At 34.0% G+C, this 20476-nt stretch overlaps 2 protein-coding genes across 6 annotated transcripts; one reads left to right on the top strand and one right to left on the bottom strand.

The window, feature by feature from the left end:
* Positions 1–1159: 1159 nt before the first annotated feature.
* LOC148786908 (uncharacterized) lies at positions 1160–10692 on the top strand. 5 transcript variants are annotated; one of them, XM_088885080.1, is made up of 9 exons: positions 1160–1609; positions 2123–2189; positions 3009–3067; positions 3458–5313; positions 5827–5893; positions 6713–6771; positions 7162–9015; positions 9529–9595; positions 10436–10692. In XM_088885080.1, the coding sequence occupies exon 7, from the start codon at positions 7163–7165 to the stop codon at positions 8360–8362; it is 1200 nt and encodes a 399-aa protein (XP_088741206.1). In that variant the 5' UTR covers positions 1160–1609; positions 2123–2189; positions 3009–3067; positions 3458–5313; positions 5827–5893; positions 6713–6771; position 7162; the 3' UTR covers positions 8363–9015; positions 9529–9595; positions 10436–10692. The 5 variants fall into 5 exon arrangements, with proteins under 5 accessions (XP_088741206.1, XP_088741208.1, XP_088741209.1 ...); XM_088885082.1 differs by lacking the exon at positions 2123–2189; XM_088885083.1 differs by lacking the exon at positions 5827–5893.
* Positions 10693–16730: 6038 nt separating this feature from the next.
* Positions 16731–17361, bottom strand: LOC105171272 (brassinosteroid-responsive RING protein 1-like). The gene has a single exon (XM_020696601.2). The coding sequence runs from the start codon at positions 17273–17275 to the stop codon at positions 16787–16789; it is 489 nt and encodes a 162-aa protein (XP_020552260.1). The 5' UTR covers positions 17276–17361; the 3' UTR covers positions 16731–16786.
* Positions 17362–20476: the final 3115 nt, after the last annotated feature.

The raw sequence follows: 20476 nt of genomic DNA, 5'->3' as shown, positions 1-20476 counted from the left end.
ACCTAATGAAAAAGGCCAAGACTGGGCAGGTAACTGTTAACATGGTTATGGGAGGTTCTAGCAGTGCTAGCACCTCAGGAGCAACTGGCGGGTATGTATCTGTACAAATCTGAACTCCTGACTATTTACGAATCATATGATTAGTTGATTGGCATTGGAACAAATGTGCACGTTTGTGCTGATAAATCTCTCTTTGTGTCTTATTAGGCCATCAGTGGAAGAACAGTAAGCATGGGGAACTCTAGCACAGCTGAAGTACTTGGGATAGGAACCGTGGACTTGAAGTTTCCTTCAGGGCGCATTCTGTCGCTAAAAAGAGTTCATCATGTACCCACTGTTACAAGAAACATCATTAGTGGTTCTTTAATAGTTAGGGAGGGATATGAATCATTAGTGGTTCTTTAATAGTTAGGGAGGGATATGAATTAGTGTTTAAATTCAATAAGGTTGTGATTGAACAATTTGGTATTTTTGTCGGTAAGGACTATTTAGACGATGGCTTGTTGTTGAAAATAATAAAATTGATGCTTCTCATTCTATTATACTGAATGTAGAATCTTCTACTTTGTGGCATAGTAGGTTAGGTCATTTAAATCTTAATTCAATCAAAAGAATGATGAATTTTAATTTAGTTCCTAGTCCAAAAATTGAACGAAATCACAAGTGTCAAGTTTGTGTAGAAGCTATACTAGTTAGGAAACCCTATCAGTCAGTTGAAAGGGATTCAGAAATACTTGATTTAGTTCACACAAATATTTGTGAGTTCAATGGAGTTTTGACCAGGCACCACAAATAATATTTTATCACCTTTATAGATGATTGTAGTAGATATTGTTATGTGTTTCTCATGAAAAATAAGGATGAAGCCTTAGATAAATTTATTCTATTTCAAAAAATGAAGCAGAAATCCAAACTGGTAAGAAACTTAAAAGACTAAGGTCTGATAGAGGAGAAGAGTATGAGTCGAGTAAGTTCAATGAATATTATCAAACTTTTGGCATTGTTCATGAAGAGACTCCTCCATATTCCCCTTCGTCCAATGGAATGGTTGGACGAAAGAATAGAACATTCAAAGATATGATTAACAGTCTCCTACTAACCTCCAGGTTACCAAAGTATTTGTAACGGCCCAAAAATTATAATATATAATTGGGGGATTAATTGGTAAATTATTATGAAACTTGGTTAATTAGTAAATAAATTGTGCTCCATAATTGGAATATAATAAAACTTGAACGGATGAAATTGGAGCTCGTTATAATATTTGAGAGCAAATTATATTAATTAAGAAATTTAGGAGGGACGTGATGGGTATTTTGATAAAAGACTTAATTAAATAAATAAAATAATAACAATATTATACATATATATATATGTAAATATACATATATATATATATTAGTAGGTAATAATAACATATATATGTATATATATATATGAAAGAGAGAGAGAGAGAGAGTTGAGAGTGGGCTTGGTGGGCCATCACCCCCACCGCCTCACTCTCCTCTCTTTTCCTTAAATACACACACAAGCATATTACATACACACATGCATAACACACACACATAAAAAGTGAGGCTTGCTCTTGCGCAGGAAAGAAGAAACAGAGGTACGAAGATTATGATTTTAATACTTATTAATTTATATAATAATATTATTTAATTAGTTCATTTATTAAATGTTGTTTATACTAAGTGATGTACTATTTAATCGGAGTATTTTACGAGTTTGGCTATTTAAAATAGTGTCGAATTAAATGTCAAATTGGATATAAAAATGATATCGTTGGTTAGTTAAATTATTAAATTTATTAGATTTGAGTATTGCTATAGCTACTTTATATAATTCCATCGGAATTGTTAACTAAATACGCAATTCTACATATTGTTATTCAATTAAATTATATAATAGCGAGAAAGTGATAAGAAATCCGTAGAAATATTCTGAAAATTATATTTAATAAATGGTGTGTTAATAAAGAGGAAAAATGAAGATTTGTACGTCAATAGAAGTGGAATATTAAAGAGTTATAAGAAATTATACGAATAATATTTAGTATTATATTTAACAGAAATCACGATATTCTCGATATATTAATTGTGTGTGGTATAACTCATTATAGGATACGGGGGTGAGGTGAAAGGGCTGACAATTAGCGATTGAGTAAAAAGAAACGTTGTGAGGTTGAGGTAAGTAAATAATTAGTATTATCTATATATGCTTTCTGTATTTGTGGTTTTACTGTTATATGAATTTGTGGTTCGTGCTGACATTGACTTATCTGAAGTATATGAGTGATGAATGATTTGATTTGATTGACGGTATTGTGTACGTGAAATGAGAAAATACGTTGAAATATTATGTTTGTTGTTTGATGTGTTGTGGGTGTCTGAAAATGAGAATGTAATGATATATTGTTTTACGTTACTAGTTGCTTACAAGAATGGTGATATGTGGAAATGAGGGAGTGGTGGAAATTGAATATAATTGTGGCGTGAATACCCCTTGACGTGTTGAAAAGAGCTTTGATGCGATATGAGAAAGAAATGAAATGAAAAGAGCTTTGATGCTATATGAGAAAGAAATGAAATGAAAAGAGCTTTGATGCGATATGAAAAAAAAAAAGATGTGATGTGAAAAGAGCTATGATGCGAATTGAAAGAGCTATGATGCGAATTGAAAAGAGCTATGATGCGAAATGAGATTGATGAGCCGGCTGTCAAGGGGATTCACTTAAATTTATATGACGGTGAGATTGAGTTGACGGGAAAAACACGATATCACCTTCTGGTAAGCAAACTAGGAAAAAAAGAAGTTTAATTGATTATTTTATTGTGAGATAGCTATGCGGTGTACTACAGTTGATTATGTTGGAGTTAAATTGACTGTAATCCATGCATGTTGCCTACTTGTCATGTTTGGGCTGTGTTTGATGTACATATATAGATAGGGCTGATTATTTACTTACTGAGTGGCAGGCTCATCCCTCTGTTGACATTTTCTTTCAGGAGTAGACTTTGAGGTATCTGACTGTTGAAGAATAGGTCTACGCACTATACTCAGTCAGGTCGGGCCAGTATGCTGTTTCTCCTTTTTGTCAGCTAGAGTACGAATCTTATTTTGTTTGTATAAAGAGAACGTAGGAATGGAGATTTACTGTGGTGGACTACTCGAGGTGTTTGATTTGTAAATATGATGTTGTGGGATGATTATGTTGTTATGACGTTGGGGTTACGTATTCATATGGATTAAATTATTATGTGCATTTATATTTATAAACACAGGGATTGCTATAAGTATGACGTTTAGGGTAGATATAGCCCTTGTAGCGAAGGGGGTGCTACATTAGGTGGTATCAGAGCGGGGATTAGATTTCCTTGGGATAGTAGATGAAATGTTATTTTATACATAAGGTGTATATACTAGGAATCTACTCACATGTGCGTGTTTTATATAGGATGGAAGCGTCAAGGGAAAACGCTGCTGGCCCAATAGAGTCATTAGAGTCTGTGCAAGGTCATGATTCAGGACCAGAACATCAGGGGTTAGAATCCCAAAATAGAAATGCCCCACAACCGGAAATGAACCCTTTTATGCAACAATTTCTGGAGATGATGCAGAAGATGGCTCCATCGCCACAACCCAAACCACATGATGCAGTTATTGATAAAAATTATGAAACAGTGAGGAGACAGGGAGCCAAGGTATTTGCAGGTACAACTGACCCTGCAGAAGCAGAGGAATGGCTTAGAAACACGGAAAGGGTGTTGAACAGAATCGAGTGTACTTCTGAGCAAAAGTTGAGGTATGTAGTGTCCTTACTGGAGAAAGATGCCTTAGATTGGTGGGAAACAGTGCCTGGGAGCAGGAACCGACCAACCACTTTGACGTGGAATGACTTTTTAAAAGAATTTGCTGACAAATATACTCCACCAGTCTACAGAAACCGTAAAAAAGTTGAATTCCTGCAATTAAAGCAAAATGAGTTATCTGTTGCTGAATATGAACTACAATTTGTGAGATTGTCAAAATATGCCCCAGAGGAGGTGAGTAACGATGAATTGAAGAGAGATAGGTTTGAAAGAGGATTAAGACTTGAGATTCGGGAGAAAATAGCAATTAAACCTCTGAGTTATGGTGCTCTGCTGGAAGCGGCATTGAGGGCAGAAGAGACATCCATTGAAAGGAGTTCTACTGAAGCTAAACGAAAGAAAATGACAGATAACTTGAATCCTACACCAGGAGAAAGTAGTGCAGATTCCTTTAGGGGTTCTGATTCACAGATGGGTTGGTTTAGAGGTCGAGGAGTGGGTCAGACTAGTAGGTCTCCTTCAGTGTTTTTGAGTAGAGGCGGCCCTACTTCGGTTGGATTTGGAGGGAGACAAGGTCCAGCCAGATCGTTCAGTGGTGGATCTATTCCTTCTTGTGCTAATTGCGGTAGGAGACACATTGGTGAATGTTGGGGAGCCCGATCAATTATATGTTATCGATGCCATCAACCGGGACATATTGTCAGGAACTGTCCTACATGGAGTGATAATTCCAGAGCACCTCAGACTTCAGAGTTTAGTAGTACGGGGGAAAACTCACAACGGACAGGTACAAGCAGAGGACGAGGTAGAGGTGGTCAAGGTAGAGGAGTTGAGCATGGAAATTAAGAAGTAAAGAAATACTTATGGTGAAGGTCAAATGGAGTCATCACATTCCAAGAGAAGCCACCTGGGAAGTTGAGGAAAACGTGAGAAAAAAAAAATAGCTATATTTATTGTCTGAGACAGTAAGTTAGTTAAATTTCGAGGACGAAATTTTTATTAGGAGGGGAGAATTGTAACGGCCCAAAAATTATAATATATAATTGGGGGATTAATTGGTAAATTATTATGAAACTTGGTTAATTAGTAAATAAATTGTGCTCCATAATTGGAATATAATAAAACTTGAACGGATGAAATTGGAGCTCGTTATAATATTTGAGAGCAAATTATATTAATTAAGAAATTTAGGAGGGACGTGATGGGTATTTTGATAAAAGACTTAATTAAATAAATAAAATAATAACAATATTATACATATATATATATGTAAATATATATATATATATATTAGTAGGTAATAATAACATATATATGTATATATATATATGAAAGAGAGAGAGAGAGAGAGTTGAGAGTGGGCTTGGTGGGCCATCACCCCCACCGCCTCACTCTCCTCTCTTTTCCTTAAATACACACACAAGCATATTACATACACACATGCATAACACACACACATAAAAAGTGAGGCTTGCTCTTGCGCAGGAAAGAAGAAACAGAGGTACGAAGATTATGATTTTAATACTTATTAATTTATATAATAATATTATTTAATTAGTTCATTTATTAAATGTTGTTTATACTAAGTGATGTACTATTTAATCGGAGTATTTTACGAGTTCGGCTATTTAAAATAGTGTCAAATTAAATGTCAAATTGGATATAAAAATGATATCGTTGGTTAGTTAAATTATTAAATTTATTAGATTTGAGTATTGCTATAGCTACTTTATATAATTCCATCGGAATTGTTAACTAAATACGCAATTCTACATATTGTTATTCAATTAAATTATATAATAGCGAGAAAGTGATAAGAAATCCGTAGAAATATTCTGAAAATTATATTTAATAAATGGTGTGTTAATAAAGAGGAAAAATGAAGATTTGTACGTCAATAGAAGTGGAATATTAAAGAGTTATAAGAAATTATACGAATAATATTTAGTATTATATTTAACAGAAATCACGATATTCTCGATATATTAATTGTGTGTGGTATAACTCATTATAGGATACGGGGGTGAGGTGAAAGGGCTGACAATTAGCGATTGAGTAAAAAGAAACGTTGTGAGGTTGAGGTAAGTAAATAATTAGTATTATCTATATATGCTTTCTGTATTTGTGGTTTTACTGTTATATGAATTTGTGGTTCGTGCTGACATTGACTTATCTGAAGTATATGAGTGATGAATGATTTGATTTGATTGACGGTATTGTGTACGTGAAATGAGAAAATACGTTGAAATATTATGTTTGTTGTTTGATGTGTTGTGGGTGTCTGAAAATGAGAATGTAATGATATATTGTTTTACGTTACTAGTTGCTTACAAGAATGGTGATATGTGGAAATGAGGGAGTGGTGGAAATTGAATATAATTGTGGCGTGAATACCCCTTGACGTGTTGAAAAGAGCTTTGATGCGATATGAGAAAGAAATGAAATGAAAAGAGCTTTGATGCTATATGAGAAAGAAATGAAATGAAAAGAGCTTTGATGCGATATGAAAAAAAAAAAGATGTGATGTGAAAAGAGCTATGATGCGAATTGAAAGAGCTATGATGCGAATTGAAAAGAGCTATGATGCGAAATGAGATTGATGAGCCGGCTGTCAAGGGGATTCACTTAAATTTATATGACGGTGAGATTGAGTTGACGGGAAAAACACGATATCACCTTCTGGTAAGCAAACTAGGAAAAAAAGAAGTTTAATTGATTATTTTATTGTGAGATAGCTATGCGGTGTACTACAGTTGATTATGTTGGAGTTAAATTGACTGTAATCCATGCATGTTGCCTACTTGTCATGTTTGGGCTGTGTTTGATGTACATATATAGATAGGGCTGATTATTTACTTACTGAGTGGCAGGCTCATCCCTCTGTTGACATTTTCTTTCAGGAGTAGACTTTGAGGTATCTGACTGTTGAAGAATAGGTCTACGCACTATACTCAGTCAGGTCGGGCCAGTATGCTGTTTCTCCTTTTTGTCAGCTAGAGTACGAATCTTATTTTGTTTGTATAAAGAGAACGTAGGAATGGAGATTTACTGTGGTGGACTACTCGAGGTGTTTGATTTGTAAATATGATGTTGTGGGATGATTATGTTGTTATGACGTTGGGGTTACGTATTCATATGGATTAAATTATTATGTGCATTTATATTTATAAACACAGGGATTGCTATAAGTATGACGTTTAGGGTAGATATAGCCCTTGTAGCGAAGGGGGTGCTACATTAGGTGGTATCAGAGCGGGGATTAGATTTCCTTGGGATAGTAGATGAAATGTTATTTTATACATAAGGTGTATATACTAGGAATCTACTCACATGTGCGTGTTTTATATAGGATGGAAGCGTCAAGGGAAAACGCTGCTGGCCCAATAGAGTCATTAGAGTCTGTGCAAGGTCATGATTCAGGACCAGAACATCAGGGGTTAGAATCCCAAAATAGAAATGCCCCACAACCGGAAATGAACCCTTTTATGCAACAATTTCTGGAGATGATGCAGAAGATGGCTCCATCGCCACAACCCAAACCACATGATGCAGTTATTGATAAAAATTATGAAACAGTGAGGAGACAGGGAGCCAAGGTATTTGCAGGTACAACTGACCCTGCAGAAGCAGAGGAATGGCTTAGAAACACGGAAAGGGTGTTGAACAGAATCGAGTGTACTTCTGAGCAAAAGTTGAGGTATGTAGTGTCCTTACTGGAGAAAGATGCCTTAGATTGGTGGGAAACAGTGCCTGGGAGCAGGAACCGACCAACCACTTTGACGTGGAATGACTTTTTAAAAGAATTTGCTGACAAATATACTCCACCAGTCTACAGAAACCGTAAAAAAGTTGAATTCCTGCAATTAAAGCAAAATGAGTTATCTGTTGCTGAATATGAACTACAATTTGTGAGATTGTCAAAATATGCCCCAGAGGAGGTGAGTAACGATGAATTGAAGAGAGATAGGTTTGAAAGAGGATTAAGACTTGAGATTCGGGAGAAAATAGCAATTAAACCTCTGAGTTATGGTGCTCTGCTGGAAGCGGCATTGAGGGCAGAAGAGACATCCATTGAAAGGAGTTCTACTGAAGCTAAACGAAAGAAAATGACAGATAACTTGAATCCTACACCAGGAGAAAGTAGTGCAGATTCCTTTAGGGGTTCTGATTCACAGATGGGTTGGTTTAGAGGTCGAGGAGTGGGTCAGACTAGTAGGTCTCCTTCAGTGTTTTTGAGTAGAGGCGGCCCTACTTCGGTTGGATTTGGAGGGAGACAAGGTCCAGCCAGATCGTTCAGTGGTGGATCTATTCCTTCTTGTGCTAATTGCGGTAGGAGACACATTGGTGAATGTTGGGGAGCCCGATCAATTATATGTTATCGATGCCATCAACCGGGACATATTGTCAGGAACTGTCCTACATGGAGTGATAATTCCAGAGCACCTCAGACTTCAGAGTTTAGTAGTACGGGGGAAAACTCACAACGGACAGGTACAAGCAGAGGACGAGGTAGAGGTGGTCAAGGTAGAGGAGTTGAGCATGGAAATTAAGAAGTAAAGAAATACTTATGGTGAAGGTCAAATGGAGTCATCACATTCCAAGAGAAGCCACCTGGGAAGTTGAGGAAAACGTGAGAAAAAAAAAATAGCTATATTTATTGTCTGAGACAGTAAGTTAGTTAAATTTCGAGGACGAAATTTTTATTAGGAGGGGAGAATTGTAACGGCCCAAAAATTATAATATATAATTGGGGGATTAATTGGTAAATTATTATAAAACTTGGTTAATTAGTAAATAAATTGTGCTCCATAATTGGAATATAATAAAACTTGAACGGATGAAATTGGAGCTCGTTATAATATTTGAGAGCAAATTATATTAATTAAGAAATTTAGGAGGGACGTGATGGGTATTTTGATAAAAGACTTAATTAAATAAATAAAATAATAACAATATTATACATATATATATGTAAATATATATATATATATATTAGTAGGTAATAATAACATATATATGTATATATATATATGAAAGAGAGAGAGAGAGAGAGTTGAGAGTGGGCTTGGTGGGCCATCACCCCCACCGCCTCACTCTCCTCTCTTTTCCTTAAATACACACACAAGCATATTACATACACACATGCATAACACACACACATAAAAAGTGAGGCTTGCTCTTGCGCAGGAAAGAAGAAACAGAGGTACGAAGATTATGATTTTAATACTTATTAATTTATATAATAATATTATTTAATTAGTTCATTTCTTAAATGTTGTTTATACTAAGTGATGTACTATTTAATCGGAATATTTTACGAGTTTGGCTATTTAAAATAGTGTCAAATTAAATGTCAAATTGGATATAAAAATGATATCGTTGGTTAGTTAAATTATTAAATTTATTAGATTTGAGTATTGCTATAGCTACTTTATATAATTCCATCGGAATTGTTAACTAAATACGCAATTCTACATATTGTTATTCAATTAAATTATATAATAGCGAGAAAGTGATAAGAAATCCGTAGAAATATTCTGAAAATTATATTTAATAAATGGTGTGTTAATAAAGAGGAAAAATGAAGATTTGTACGTCAATAGAAGTGGAATATTAAAGAGTTATAAGAAATTATACGAATAATATTTAGTATTATATTTAACAGAAATCATGATATTCTCGATATATTAATTGTGTGTGGTATAACTCATTATAGGATACGGGGGTGAGGTGAAAGGGCTGACAATTAGCGATTGAGTAAAAAGAAACGTTGTGAGGTTGAGGTAAGTAAATAATTAGTATTATCTATATATGCTTTCTGTATTTGTGGTTTTACTGTTATATGAATTTGTGGTTCGTGCTGACATTGACTTATCTGAAGTATATGAGTGATGAATGATTTGATTTGATTGACGGTATTGTGTACGTGAAATGAGAAAATACGTTGAAATATTATGTTTGTTGTTTGATGTGTTGTGGGTGTCTGAAAATGAGAATGTAATGATATATTGTTTTACGTTACTAGTTGCTTACAAGAATGGTGATATGTGGAAATGAGGGAGTGGTGGAAATTGAATATAATTGTGGCGTGAATACCCCTTGACGTGTTGAAAAGAGCTTTGATGCGATATGAGAAAGAAATGAAATGAAAAGAGCTTTGATGCGATATGAGAAAGAAATGAAATGAAAAGAGCTTTGATGCGATATGAAAAAAAAAAAGATGTGATGTGAAAAGAGCTATGATGCGAAATAAAAGAGCTATGATGCGAATTGAAAGAGCTATGATGCGAATTGAAAAGAGCTATGATGCGAAATGAGATTGATGAGCCGGCTGTCAAGGGGATTCACTTAAATTTATATGACGGTGAGATTGAGTTGACGGGAAAAACACGATATCACCTTCTGGTAAGCAAACTAGGAAAAAAAGAAGTTTAATTGATTATTTTATTGTGAGATAGCTATGCGGTGTACTACAGTTGATTATGTTGGAGTTAAATTGACTGTAATCCATGCATGTTGCCTACTTGTCATGTTTGGGCTGTGTTTGATGTACATATATAGATAGGGCTGATTATTTACTTACTGAGTGGCAGGCTCATCCCTCTGTTGACATTTTCTTTCAGGAGTAGACTTTGAGGTATCTGACTGTTGAAGAATAGGTCTACGCACTATACTCAGTCAGGTCGGGCCAGTATGCTGTTTCTTCTTTTTGTCAGCTAGAGTACGAATCTTATTTTGTTTGTATAAAGAGAACGTAGGAATGGAGATTTACTGTGGTGGACTACTCGAGGTGTTTGATTTGTAAATATGATGTTGTGGGATGATTATGTTGTTATGACGTTGGGGTTACGTATTCATATGGATTAAATTATTATGTGCATTTATATTTATAAACACAGGGATTGCTATAAGTATGACGTTTAGGGTAGATATAGCCCTTGTAGCGAAGGGGGTGCTACAGTATTTGTGGTGAGAGGTTTTGAATATGACTTGCCATATTTTGAATAGAGTCCCTCTGAAATACAATACGAGTACTCCTTCCAAGTTGTGAAAACGTAGAAAATCAAGCCTCAAATACTTTTGAGTGTGGGGGTGGCTAGCGAAAGTGCTGGTCCCAGAACACAAACGAAAGAAATTGGGTCCTAAGACTATCGATGTTGTGTTCTTGGGCTAGACAAGTTATGCCATAGTGCTTTTGGTTATTAAATCAGAAATTTCAGGCATTGAGGTCAAAACAATAGTCGAGTTTCGTGATGCTATATTTCTAGAAGATGTATTTCCGCTGAAAATAGGAATACCTTCAAATGTTTCGTTTGATGATTCACTTGCCTCTACATCTATTCCTGAGCATGTGGAAAAGATGTCAAATGTGCGAGTTAGTCCTAGTAGTACTAATCAGACTTACAAGGAGTCAGATGAACCTAAACGGAGAAAGACAACTAGGGTTTTCAAGAATTTTGGAAGTGACTTTGTCATTTATAATATCGAGAATGATTCAATTACTTTCAAAGATGCTATGGCTTCTTCAGAAGCTAAGCAGTGGAAAGAAGCTGTCAAAAGTGAGATGAACTCCATTGTTTTCAATCAAACGTGGGTGCTAGTCGATCTCCCTTCGAGGTGTACTATTATTGGGTGTAAGTGGATCTTTATTAAGACAATCAAACCCGATGGGATCATAGACAAGTTTAAAGCTAGATTGGTGGCTAAAGGGTTTAAACAAAAGGCGGGGACAGACTATTTCGATACCTATTCTCCGGTAGCTCGATTGACTACAATTCGGGAGTTTATAGAACTTGCTTCGGTGTATAATCTCTCAATTCATCAGATAGATGTGAAAACAACCTTCTTATATAGTGAACTAGAGGAAGAGATTTACATGGATCAACCTGAGGGGTTTGTAGCTCATGTCAACAAGCATAAAGTTTATAAACTTATTAAATCTATATATGGACTTGAACAAGTACCCAAATAGTGGCATGAAGAGTTTGATAAAACTATTATTGCATTTGGCTTCACTGTAAATGAGAACGATAAGTGTATATACAGTAATTTTACAGGAGATAAAATAATAATTCTATGCCTGTATGTAGACGATTCTTTTAATAGGATCATGTCTAGATATAATTACCGAAACCAAGTCATTTTTGAAAAATAAGTTTGAAACAAAGGATATGGGTGAGGCTAATGTGATTCTTGGCATCAAGTTGACTCGGTCAACTGATGGAATAGTCATTTCTCAATCTCATTATGTTGAGAAGAAAATTGAAAATTTTGGTTATCAAAACAGTAGAATTGCTAAGACACCATATGATTCTTCTGTAGTTTTATTCAAAAATGAAATTGGTATTCTGGTTGCACAGCTAAGGTATTCTCAAATTATTGGGAGCTTACATATCGAGAAAATGGCACGAGACCATATATATTCTTCTCTGTTTCTAAGCTGGCTAGATACACTAGTTGTCCTGACAAAACCCATTGGGGTGCTTTGGATATTGAGTACTAAGGTACCTAAAGGGCACTGTTCTTGAGGGATACAATGATGTTAGCTGGATAGCCAAAAACTCGGGGAGTAATGAGTGTTCAGGTTATGTTTTTACCTTATGTGTGGGCACAATCTCCTGGAAGCCTGCAAAACAGACTTTGATAATCTGGTTTACATTTGAAGTCGAGTTATGTGCGTTAGATACTGCTACCGAGGCAAAATAGCTATTTAGGTTGTTATCACAACTTCCCATTGTAAGTCAGCCTCTTTCACTGATTGTTGTACATTGTGATAGCCAAACCACAATACCAAAGGTGAGGAGTTGTAAATACAATCAAAAGACCAAACGGCACATCCAAGTTCAACTAAAATCTATAAGGGCATTAGTACCAGATAGAGTAATTGACATTGATTTTGTGGGAAGAAAGGACAATGTGGCGAATCCTTTAATGAAAGGATTAAATCTGTTACAAGTACATAAATTCAAATTGGGGATGGGACTGAAAGCCCATCAGTGATTAATCTAGGACGACAACGCTAACCTTCTGAGTGAAGATCTCACAAAGAAGGTTCATAAGGTATCAACAAGTGGTAAGGGTATGTTAGAGCACCAAAATAGACTGATACTTTGTATTTGAACTCTGTCCCCTGAAATTCTGGATAGTGCTGCTACTACAATTATAGTAAGAGTTTATCTTTGAATAGGGTCAAGTCTTATAAGATAAGATGCTAGCAGTGCATCCCTAGAGACGCCCAACTAGTAAATATCGTTGTTTGGCCGCAACTAAGGAATTGGGTTATTCCTGAAAACATTCATGAACAGGATCAGAACACATGGCCTAAGTATCAACCCTAAAGATCAACACAAAGCTGGTGGCTTGTTGTTACTGACAAACATTGTCACACTCAAAGGCTCAAGCTCAAGGCCTAGTTCCATCTGATTTGGTGACAACTGATGTCAGATAACTTAGATAGAGGTTCAAACTGAAAAATAGCATTCTTGAAAGAAAATCACAGGAACCTGAGCTCAAATCTATGAGTTTGTGGGGGATTGTTGAATTTAAATTTTTAAATAAACTGAAACTCACAGAATTGAAATTTGAAGAAGAATTGAATCAATTTTCTCATTATGGCCATTATCACACCTTGCTGCTACAGAATTTTTTTTTTGGACCAAATGGCTGTTTTATTTGGCAAATTAGTAGGCCATTATTGGCTGCATTAGTGTGAGGTGTGTCCATGTAAATATAAAGGCCATTCCTCATGCTTGTCAACACACAAAATTAGTACAATTCCTCTCTATTTCTTGAAGATCTCCCTTGGTTTTTCTATAATATATTTTATAGATTTGAACTTAGTTTCGGTAATAAGCTTTTGAGTGTTTGTTCGAGGTGTTTTTTCGTATAGTGCTAAAATCAAAATAAACTGTAATCGTCTTATCTTGGGAGAAAATATGTTGTACCCAGTGCACTACTGATAGGGACATATACTTTTTTTTAGGCAAGCAGTAATTCTGCGATTCAGTTAAATTAACGACTTCAATTGGACTAAAAATTGTTACGATACAGTTCTCGTTCTAAGTTTCAGTTTAAATTTCTTGTCGTATATAGTGCTTCTTATTACTTTATGTTATTTGTTCCAACGTGGCTTTAATTGCTTTCAATTTCTAAATCCAATTGTAATATTTCAAAACATTATTTCAATTACTTGAAACTGAAATTTTCCAACATAAATGATCTTTTTACATTTAATATGTAATGGAAAATACTATATAATGGATGAGAAGATTAGTTATCATTTTATTTTCCCATCCCACCAATTCCCGTCATACCTAATCCAATCGGACGAATGAAATGAGGCCTTCATTCGTCCTAGGAGTTTCTTGAAGATTTTTTGCTATGATGTGTGATTTGTCTCAAGGCGTCAGTAATCTATACGACATATCATTTTTGTTGTATGCTAATTCGTCTTGCTGAAACGAGCTTATTTTTGGACCTGCCAGGTTAACAAAGATAAAAATTTTTTTTTGGGCTTTTTACCTGACTGTTCATGGACAAGTGAATCCTAACCGACTGGGCTTATCAGATAGTATTTATTTATTATAATTATTTACCCACAATCATTTATAATATAGGGAATACTTAATATTTTTGTAGTACTAGAATATTATTTATTAGTTATAGTAGGAGTCCCATAAGAGAGCTAGCAAATCAAGATATATATAGCCATGATCCCTTGTCTGGTGGGGTTGAAGTTCGAGTTCTACGAATTTAGGTATTATGTTATTTCTTTGTTTATTTTGAATTTAATGGATGTTAATTTAAAAATATTAATATATTATGTATTAATATTATAATATAGTATGTTGATTGATTTAAAATTATTCATATATTTTTTCTCAAACAAATGAAGATATATATGTTTGTTATTACACAAATGAAGTTGGCTATTGTCAACGAAACAATCGAGTGACAGACATAGGCAATTTGATAATGACATTATGGTACCAACTTCAATCACAAAAAGGAGGGGCGACAAAAACATTAAAAAAAATTAATGTTAATAATAATAATTGATGAGTAGTAGGAATTGGGAGGTTGATTTAACATTGCCGCCGACAGCTACATTGAAATAATTTGCTGGGTGAAGATTTTTTGCAATCACCTTTTCTTTTTTGGTAATTAGAGTCGGTGTTTATTAAAATTTTATTATAAATATAAATATTTTTTTATTATTTGATAATTATAAATACTTTTTAATTTTAATGCCCATAGAATAAGTGGATTTCATTAGCTTCCATAAGGTTTTCAATTAATTTCAATATGTAACTCATCAAAATGCCCTTTTGAATTTAATTATAATTTTATATATTTTTTAAAATTTTCTAAAATATTTTTATGGAACACTCCTATTTTTATTTTTTTATATTTTCACAAATACGTTTATTTTCATTTTTCAATTTTTTTTAGAAATGGTAACTAGTAATGTCCAAATCACATCTAGGAGCTATATAATTATTTTTTTTATTTCAAGTGGGTACTTATAATTTTTTCAATAAATTCGTAATTATGTCAAATCTCAAGGAGGTAGTTGTACTTTATCCTTTTTCTTTCCTCCCCTCTTATATTATCTGAAATGACAAAGAAAATGAATTATTCCCTACATTATAAATGACCACGGACTAAAATTACAATACATATTTACTTTCTATCATAATCAAATAAAATCAATATAAAAATTTAAATTCGAACACAATTAATCAATATCTATCATAGGTCTGCCTATATCCAAAAGTATATATAATAATTTTTAATTATAGTTAATGTTTTGAGAGCGATTGAAAAACCAACGTGTAGACCTTATTGCACAACCATAATTGAGTAGTGTATATCACGATATCTTACTTTTAATTAATCATAACCAAAATACCTTATTTCTCCTCGTGTAATCGAACATAAAGAGAGTTACCTGGGATTTTTTTTTTAGTAAATCTCGGGTGGTATTCATGCTACCCATTTGGATAACTATCCTAATTTTTTACCCAATATTACGACCTTAAACATATTTTTTACGATGTCTGGTGAAAGATGTTAATGTTTTGTGTATGTTTTGGGACTCATTACAATACAATGACTTAATAATTATGTAAAAATTTGATGTTAAAATTAACGTCGAACTAATTAGTAAGTAACAATCCCTTCGCTAAGAGGTAAATTTATAAAATCAGTTTGATGATTCTTTGTTACCATGCATATGAACCATGAATTGTCTTCTTATGATTCATAAATATAAATCTTTTCCAAGAACTTTTCGATGAACAAGTGACCCCCTCTACCACTACTAATTGATCGTCAGATTTACCACCTCTTCTTCGATTAACTAATGTTATTAGATTTTGTTTGTGAGATTGAGAAAAATTAAGAAAGATATTTTTAGATTGTTCTAATTTTTATGTGTACTAAATTATTCTAATTTGATATATATATATATATGTATATACACTTTAGACAGTTCGTTGCTAAATTGGTTGGTGAGTAAATTTTCGTTGTTAATAAATTTAGTAACAAGTAAATTTTTTGTATTAATAATATAAATTGACAGTAAAAATTTTATTTGCTAATTAGTTCGATGCTGAGTTTTTTCATAACTATTGATCAATTTTTTTATAGTGACTTTAAATTTAATGCCCTAACACAAGAAGAATTAAAGTTAATTTTATTCCGACAAAGAAGCTCCTGAAATATATCTTCAACAAGAAAAATCCAATAGCTCAAATGCTGCCAATACTATCTGAAAAAGATTTAGGGTAGAACCTTGTTCTTATTAATTATTTGAAAAAAAATAATTGAACATATTTTAAATAAATGTCCAAAAACTAAATATACCTTAAATTAACCTAAAGTATGTCTGAGTAATATTGCCATAAAAGTCAACTGTTGTATAGACACAGAAGAACACGCGTATATACCTTGAAAACATGTATGTTATGTTGTTACAAAAACCTGCTTAGGAAATTACCTCCATTTAATGCATAAAACAACAACATTAGCTCCTCATCACTCCCAATATCACGGTACTCCTGGTAGTGGTGGTTCCGGTGCAGCCGGTGCTTGACCACCACCTCCTCCGGCAGCACCGCCCTCCGACACAATGGGCACGTCGCAAGATCCTGCTGCAGCCACATGTCGACACACCCTTTGTGGAACGTGTGCTTGCACTTCAGTTTCCGAACTTCATCCCCTTCTTCGTAGAGTGACAAGCAAACCCTACACTCCAAAGGGTCAATCCCTTGCCCGGTTTTGTACCGACGGGCGGGTGCTTTCTTGTCGATGAGTTGGAGGAATCGCTCGGTGGTTATCGGTCGTCTGGCGACAATTTTGGCGGCGCTGCCTATCAAAATCACTAGCTCGAGGAGGAGGGCGGAGAGAAATAGTATGGTGATGGTGTAAAGATGAGTCAAGAATTTAGATATGGATGCCATGTGACATGAAGAATCAAGTGGGAATTTTATGATTAGGGTATGTACTAAGGATTTGAGGCTTGTGGTACAATATTCTGGTCATTTATATAGGAAAATTGTTTTGATATTTTTATACAATAAGAATCAGTATGGTGTTTGGATAGGATTGGATGACTGTTGACTGACAGAAACCAGGGAAATTTCAAAGGTGGAAATTTGGTGACAAGAAGATATGTTTATTTTTGCAAAAGTGCAATTTACCCAAACGATATAACAATACAAATGCAAGATAAGTAGTGAAATGTCACATCAATGGTGGGGGGACATACAAATAGTTGATATTTATGTGTTTGGAATAATATTTAACATTTTTCGAGCTAATTTAAATTTTTATTCTCTAAACTAATAGTCATTAAATAAATTTTTGATACTCTATAATTCAACTTCAATTTTGATTAGCAAAATTTTAAAATAATTAAAATCTCTGCGATAATTGATCTCTAAACTAATGGAGAAGCCTTTTTTCTTTTTTCTTTTTTTTTTGGGGGGGGGGGGGGGCTATGCCAGTAAAGGCCTAATAACAAGGTCATTAATAAGAGGAAATCATAATTTTAATTTTAGTTCTCTAAATTAATCACTTGGTCAGTTTCCGTAATTCATATTTCTCTTATATCTATGGCATACGTAGTCTTTCCATTAATTTTAACAGTCAACTAACAAATAGGACTGATTTGACCAAGAAAATATGAAGATCAAAATTGTTGAGGTTGGAATACGAATTACTAAAATTGATTTAGTGATTAATTTAGGGACCAAATTAAAATTATCCCATAGATTTTGTCCCTCCAGCTTATTGTTCGAATTCTTTATTGTAAATTGATTTTTTCTTATAATTCGCTTCAAAACCAGATACAAAAGTAAAAGCAATGCTTTCTGTATATTTAAAAAAAGTACTTTATACATGTAATGTCTATATATAAGTAGATCATACAAAATCAAATACCATAAATATAAAATATTGGGAGGGCATTCGAGCAAGTTGACCTTTCGGCACGAATTGCAGCTGCTTCAGCGTCATCAACGCAGATCTTTTTATACATGTCATCTGTTATAGACGATATAGTTAATTCGACAACTTTTTTCTTTGACCAGGCTTACGATGTCAGTGTTCCCGATTTAATTGCTTTTGATGTGCAGTAAATAAACTAAAGCTTTTGTTTTTCTTCTTTTTAAAAAAGTAGCTAACTCGATTGGTGTAGATTAGGGTTTAATGCAATGTATATATACCCTTTGGTAAAACCCTAAATGTTAACAAGGAAAAGTTGTAAAAAAGAACTCCTTATGAACAAAGAAAGAAATATAAGTTTTTTTGCTTTTCTTTTTTTATGTCGTTCATTATGTTATTTTATACGTTCAAATACAAAGATTGATTCAATACATTTAATAATTCAAATTAGTGAATGTGTTCAAACGAGACAAAGAAGAATCAAACCACTATATATAAAAATAGACATACACCCACATTCGTAGAATTCGAATTCAGAATCTTTTATTTGTGAGGCCTGAATTTTACTAATGGAGAAATGTCTCATTGACTCTATCTTTTTTCTTTTTCCTATGAAGGGGTTTTTATGGCAAATCTTTTATGAATATTTTTAAAATTTACAGGGTAAATGAATTTAACTCGAGAACTTAGTGAGGTAGAAGAATAAAGATGAGAGAAATACCTTATGAATTTATACGCCAAATTTGTAAATTAAGAATGATATATGGTGGAGAATTGACTTGAAAGAGGTCTTTAAGAAATGGGCCCTTATAATGGTTCTTGTCTTGTGGCAACATACAATGAATTCTGCACATTAATTACTCCCACTTAATGAGATTTTTTCTTTTTTGGTGAGTGATAATTCTTTTTTGTGACGGTGAGTATGATAATTCTTGTATATACGGTTCCCTCACGTTTTAAGAAAAGGTAAATAACGATAACAGCTTTTGTGGTTATAAAAACGGGTAAATTGCATTTTGGTCTTATAACTGGATTTATTTTTAATTTTGATCCCATATTATAAATAATATATACATTGCATCTTATATGTGCATTTTCTTTGAATTTAAGGACACCAAATTAAAGGGCATCTGTTAATTTGGTAATGGAGGGTGCTGTTTCCATTAAGTGGTTGGTAGTTAGTTAAGTCACGTGATCTGGACGTGAGAAGAACATATTAACATTTTTTTTAGGGTTTAAAACAATTTCAGTCCCGTAACTTGAGCGATTTTTCATTTTTGTCCCCTAATTTTTAGTTTCTCATTTTAGTCGCGTATCTTTTTAAATTTTTTCACTTTCGTCCTCCAGCCAAATTAGTGACTATTTTGCCCTTTTTAGGATAAATGAATATAGTCCATACACATGCCCTAATTTGGCCCATCATGCTTCCGAAAATATAACTAAGCCTCTATAAATTCATACCTTGGTTTGACGCCTTGCTTCCGGGTATTCCAAGTCCTCGGTTTTACGGACTCCTCCAACCACACTACCGCAGCAGATGGTTCGCAGAAACTTGGCTCCTTCAGTAACAAAACAGCACAGCCCTATTTCGTTTTCTACCTTAGGGCGTAAAAGGTGTTTCAAAACAGAGACTTATTAATATTTTGGATAAACAACTGGAACAGAAGCCTTTTTTTATTGAAGAAATATTGGGAATATTACATAGATACTATTCCTCCGTTGGAGGAGACAACTGTTTAGCCTTTCATAGGATAGAGGACTAGACTCGTTGGGAGAAACTCCCATAAATTGAAAGACTAAAATACTAGAAAGATTGAAAAACACTCAGAATAATGCTTTGAAGAGTAGGAGAAGTTTTTCTGATGATCCCCTTCTACTTCCTTGCATCTTTATTTATAGGCGTCTGCGGACTCGAAATTCGAACTCCAAACTTATTTTGTGATGACGTCATTGTGTTCGTCATCGCCTTGTGATTTCCAGCTATCTGTCATAATGGTTTGTCGGTTACATGATTTCCAGCTGGCTGCTTTGCTGACTGTTGGCTTTTGTTATTTTCTATCGGCAGTCTTATCCTCTTGATTTTTTACATCGTTTAACTTTTACTTCTCTTAGTAAAACTTTTTCTCTTTTCCTTATCTTGGTTCGGTTCGGGTTTATTTCTCGGGACCCAAATCTTTGTCCCTAACAGGGGCTTTTCTTGTTTCTCGCATCAAGGG

Source organism: Sesamum indicum, linkage group LG9 (genome assembly GCF_026168435.1).
Source record: "Sesamum indicum cultivar Baizhima isolate 11 linkage group LG9, ASM2616843v1, whole genome shotgun sequence".
In the NCBI taxonomy this organism is placed as follows: domain Eukaryota; kingdom Viridiplantae; phylum Streptophyta; class Magnoliopsida; order Lamiales; family Pedaliaceae; genus Sesamum; species Sesamum indicum.
Note: the sequence above shows the minus strand (reverse complement) of the source record. Positions and strands in the feature narration are given on the sequence as shown.